The following is a 4,959-nucleotide window of genomic DNA, read 5'->3' on the forward strand; positions in this document are numbered from 1 at the left end:
AGGGGCTCCCGTACACGGATGTGGGGTTTCTCTGTCAGGGCTGCAGGGGAGAAAGGCAGGTGCCTGGGCTCCAGGGGTGGGGACTCAGAGCGGGACCCTGAGAGCGGCCCTGCCTCGGGCTGAGCTCCCCAGGCCCTGTGTCCCTTCCCACCACCCAGGGCCCACGGCCTGGACAGGGAGTGTCCAGTGTCCTGTTCCTGCTCTAAGACGGGTCCCCTGTCCCTGGGTCCTCTCCGGGGCCCCTGTCTTACCTGTCGCCTGCAAATCCAGCATCTTCATTCGGTAATTATATCTCACAGAATCTCCTCTCTCCATTCGGAAGACATAGTGTCCTGAGTCGCTCCTCCTGGCGTCTGTGATTTGCAGGGAACAGTTGTTGGTCATGGGGTCCGCGAGGAGGAAGCGGCCTTGGGTCTCTCTCCTCACTGTTTTATTCCGGTTGGTCGAGGCCACAGGAGCATCACGGTTTGTGTTGTCCCGGTCCCGGTACCAGTAGGTGTAGAGGCTGCAAGAGGAAGACCACGAACTCCACGGGTAGGAGAAGGAGCAGAGCACGTGGACACACAGACCCTCCTGCACCGTCACTGATTCCTGCACATGGATCTCATAGCCTGGATGCTGCTGTTGCAGGGACCCTGGGGGATGGGGATTGAGGTTCTGATGCTGCCCTCGCCCCTCACCCACCTGCCCTGCACCCCTCTCAGCCCACTCACCCCCCCACAGCAGGGGCAGCAGCAGCAGCAGGGGCACCATGTCTGCCTCTGGCAGGGCAGAGTGGGTCCCGGTCCCTGTGTCAGGGAGGGAAGTGCCCAGCTCTGGGGTGGGGCCTAGGACACCCCAACAGGAAGTCCTGGCGGAGAGACTGTGGCCAGGCTGGAAGGGGAACTTGGCCTCCATAGGACATGGGGGTGTGGTGACTGAGAAATCTTCCTGTCTCTTTCTCTGCCCGCCCCCCGCCCCCATCGGACCCTGCAGGTAAATGTACTGTGGCCCTTGGAGGCTGAGTAGTGTGTCAAGATGTGAATCTCAAAGTGACCCCCTTGCAGAGGATGTGTAAGTAGGGAGGGGGGTCACCCAGGGACCAGCACACTCAGAGCTGGTCCTGATGATTCCGGGGGGCCCAACCTCCAGCTGGAACTGTCAAACATTCTGGAAAATGGTAATTATGATATTTTTTTAAACCAAATGCTGGCAAAAGAGAGAGGAATTTAGACCCAAGTCCAGTGGAGGGTGGAGCCCAGGGGCAGAGCTGAGTGGTAAAGGCCTTTGCTCTGAGGGCTTCTTGGGGACATGGGACGCACCTGTGTTGGCTCGAGGGTCTGAATGTCTGAGGGACAGCGAGGGCGCACACGGCCAATCAGACACAGATGCCCCATTTGGCGGGACCTCAGCACAGCAGCAACATTGCGCCTGAAAGCTCATGAAAATCCACCTTCCTGGCCCCTCATCGCTGGGTCCCTTTTCAGAACCCCAAACAGGCTGACGGGAAGTGTTCCCTTTCTGCTCCATCTGTGTCCCAACCGAACCCGGGCATCACAAACCCTGACATTCCATTCCCACTGCTGGAGCACGTAGTGGGGCTTCTGTGTGCTTCGCTGCCCTTGACTGATGGAATCTCAAGGGAGGAACCAGTGAGCGAGGGGGCGGGGGGGATGTCAAGGGCCTTCAAGATAACCTCACAGTCAGCTAGGCATGCAGGAGGCTCCCCTGGCGGGATACAGGTCGAGCTCAGCAAGCTCCATACCTAACGCAGCAGCACCGGGTCTGAGTCCAGCAAGGCAAGAACAATAAGTAAAAGCTATGAAAATTCCAAAGAAAATCAAGCTGACTTTCTCCATCAAGAATTGTGTCATCATAGAAAAATCCACGCGTACATACAGATGCATGTAGGGGCTTGAGAAGAGAGTCAGCAAGGTTTCTAGAGAGAAAATCAAATTGCAAAACTCAAATGCATCCGTGTAGCACAGTGACCAATGAAACATAAGATGGTATAAAAGATGTCATGGACACATCAAAACTTACATCATTCCTGGAATAATCAGAGATGCACATCACAAAAATATACTATGCAGTTCCTCAGTGGAGGAAATGATACATCTGTTTGGGAGGACATTATAGGTGTAAATAGATAGTCCTGGCCGGATGGCTCAGTTGGTTGAAGCATCGTTTCTACACCAAATTGGTTGCAGGTTCAATTCCAGGTCAGGGCACATACCTGGGTAGTGGGCTCAATCCCAGGTCAGGTGCGTATGGAAGGTAACCGACTAATGTTTCTATTTCCAAATAAACTAATGACGAAACTTTTGTGGAGGTGAGACTCACATCACTTTCTGGACCGCGGGCTTACTATGCTCCTTCATCATACCTTCCTTGTCGGTGTAGGAATCTGATTTGAGGTTTTAAATATTAATGCACTGATGCACCAAGCAAAACTCCTACAGGCCTAAGGAGTTCTTTTATGGTTCTTTAAGATTACTGATGTTGAGTCCCTTTTAATGACTTTGTTGGTCATTTATACATCATCTTTGGAGAACTGTCTATTCAAGCTTTTGGCCATTCTCCAATTGTGTTAATTTGGTTTCTTATGCTGTCTTGTATGAGTTTGTAATGTCTCTCTCTTCTCTTTTCTTTACTCTTTGTTTGTTTGTTTGTTTCCTTAATCCCCACCCAAAGATATTTTTTTCATTGAATTTAGAGAGAGTGTAAGAGAGGGAGGGAGGTGGAGGGAGAGAGAGACTTCCAGCTTCCAGGTCTGGAGCAATAAATCCCTGCTCTTTATAAGCCTCCAGTCCATGGTCTTTTGTTAAAATATCTGAAAAAGTCTAAGACATACGACCTTTTATTTCAAATATATTTTTATTGATTTCAGAGAGAAAGGGAGAAGGAGAGGGAAATGGAAACACCAATGATGAGAGACAATCATTGATCAGCCTCCTCCTGCGGGCCCCACATTCAGGATGGATCCTGCAACCAGGAATGGAACGGTGATCTCATGGCTCATAGGTTGACACTCAACCACTGAGCCAGGCCAGCTGGCCATGACCTTTATAACGCTATTATCCATCAATGGACATTTGGGTTGCTGGCTGAGACCCTTTGACTAATGTGAATAATGCTGCTATAGATATGGGAGTGCAGGTATCTTTTTGAGGTCCTGCTTTCAGTTCTTTTGGATATACGCTGAGTAGCCACATTATTATGAATGGCCAGATTATTATGACCACTGCATCAGTACAATGAGGTGAATTATTTATGCAAATAATAATAATAATAAAACCTTGAGAATATTTGCTTAGGAAGCTTTCAATATTCTGTATTTTTGAAAGTCTCAATGAAGTGCTGATGGGGTGGTCATAATAATCTCACAGGTCATAATAATCTGGCCACTCAGTATATAACCTCAAGAGGGGGTGTTACATGTCATGGTTGTTCTATTTTTAATTTTTGGAGGAACTGCCATATTGTTTTCCACAGCGGGTACACCCTCTTACAATCCCACCAAAAGTGCCGAATGGTTCCAGTTTCTGCACATGCTCACCAGCGCTTGTTATTTTCTGTGGTTTCATTTCTTAGTGGCCATCCTAAAGGGTGTGAGGTGATCTCTCATTACAGTTTTTGATTCATGCATTCCTTGGTTGTTTGTTGTATGTGCCCCGAACAGGATGAAATCCGCAAACTGGGTCTTTCAGGAAGACACTCACCAACTGAGCCACCAGCCAGGGCTTTCTTTTGTAGTTCTTTCGTTTTACTGATGTTGCCTCTCTCTTCATGAATTTGTTGGTAATTTCTACATCACCTTGGAGAAATGGTCTATTCAAGATTGTAGCCCATTCTTCAATTGTGTTATTTGGGTTTCTTATGTTGTCTTGTGTGAGTCTGTAATATATGCTGGATATTAACTCCCTAACACATGCATTTTCTCTCCCATCCTGTAGGAGGCCTCTGGAGTCTGGTGACAGAGTCCTTTTCTGTTTAGGGTTTGAAGTTGGTACAGTCCCACTTGTCTATATTTGCTTCCCTTGTCTGTGCTTTGATGTAAATATGCAGGGAATCATTGCAAAATCCAATGTCATGGGCTTTCCCCCTATGTTTTCCTCTAAGAGTTCTAGAGTTGTGGGTATTCTGTTTAGGTCTTTAATGTATTTTTAGTTCATTTTTGCATAGAGGGAAATGATTCTATGATGGAAACCTAGAACTGCATGAAGGAAGCATAACTATGAGGGTTATTTTTCAAAATAGTCATTGTTAACCAGAAACAGCCACAGGGCCATTCCTGGTCCAGGGGGAATCAGAGGGAGGTGAGGGGGAGCAGCCCCTCTCAGGGTATCCTTGGTTCCACGGGATGCTCTCTTGACTCAAGGCTGCCCAGGTAGTACTGGCCAGAGGCACCGACTCCCATGGTGTTTTCCTGGTACGTCAGAGTGAGACGAGGTGGGGTGAATATGTCCTCACTTTCAACTTACAGGGCAAGGCCACGCACCTGCGTCTGTCACTGAATGAGGAGGGTCAGTGCCGGTCCAGCACCTGTGGTTCCAGTCCATTTTTGATATGCTCCAGCATTTCCGGGTGCACCCCATCCCTCTGGAGTCTGGAGGCCCCAGTGATGCTGTCCTTGGCAGCTATGTTGTGTCCTCCCAGCGGCAGCAGGGTGAGCAGAGCAGGTCTGCAGGGGAGGAGGTGCCCGTGCACCCAAGAAGTGAGGAGGCCGAGAGCAGGCCGGGAGCCATGCAGGGGTGTGCCAGAGAGATCGATGCTACCCGATGCCTCGTCCACCCTCATGCCCTTCGGAGGGAGTGACTGTGTAACTGAACACCTCCCACGACCCACCCCCACCCCCGAACCCCCTTCATGGACAGATCCCCCACATCCTGGGGCAGAAGAGGCTTCGATGCCAGAAGTGGCAGCAGCAACAGCCACAGCAGCCAAAGAGAGGCAAGAGAAAGAGAAAGTGGGCAGCGG

At 49.8% G+C, this 4,959-nt stretch overlaps 1 protein-coding gene and 1 pseudogene across 1 annotated transcript; one reads left to right on the top strand and one right to left on the bottom strand.

The window, feature by feature from the left end:
• Positions 1-2: 2 nt before the first annotated feature.
• Positions 3-886, bottom strand: LOC102753629 (sialic acid-binding Ig-like lectin 14; the record flags this gene model as incomplete). The annotated part of the gene is made up of 3 exons (XM_015568778.1): positions 714-886; positions 252-635; positions 3-40 (listed from the first exon to the last, which is right to left on the bottom strand). Coding segments are annotated over exons 1-3 (462 nt in total), but the record flags the coding sequence as incomplete, so codon positions are not given.
• Positions 887-2,249: 1,363 nt separating this feature from the next.
• The window catches only part of LOC107184302, a 3,674-nt pseudogene continuing 964 nt past the window's right edge, over positions 2,250-4,959 (top strand).

The sequence above is a fragment of the Myotis davidii genome, unplaced genomic scaffold, assembly GCF_000327345.1.
Source record: "Myotis davidii unplaced genomic scaffold, ASM32734v1 scaffold2053, whole genome shotgun sequence".
NCBI lineage: Eukaryota > Metazoa > Chordata > Mammalia > Chiroptera > Vespertilionidae > Myotis > Myotis davidii.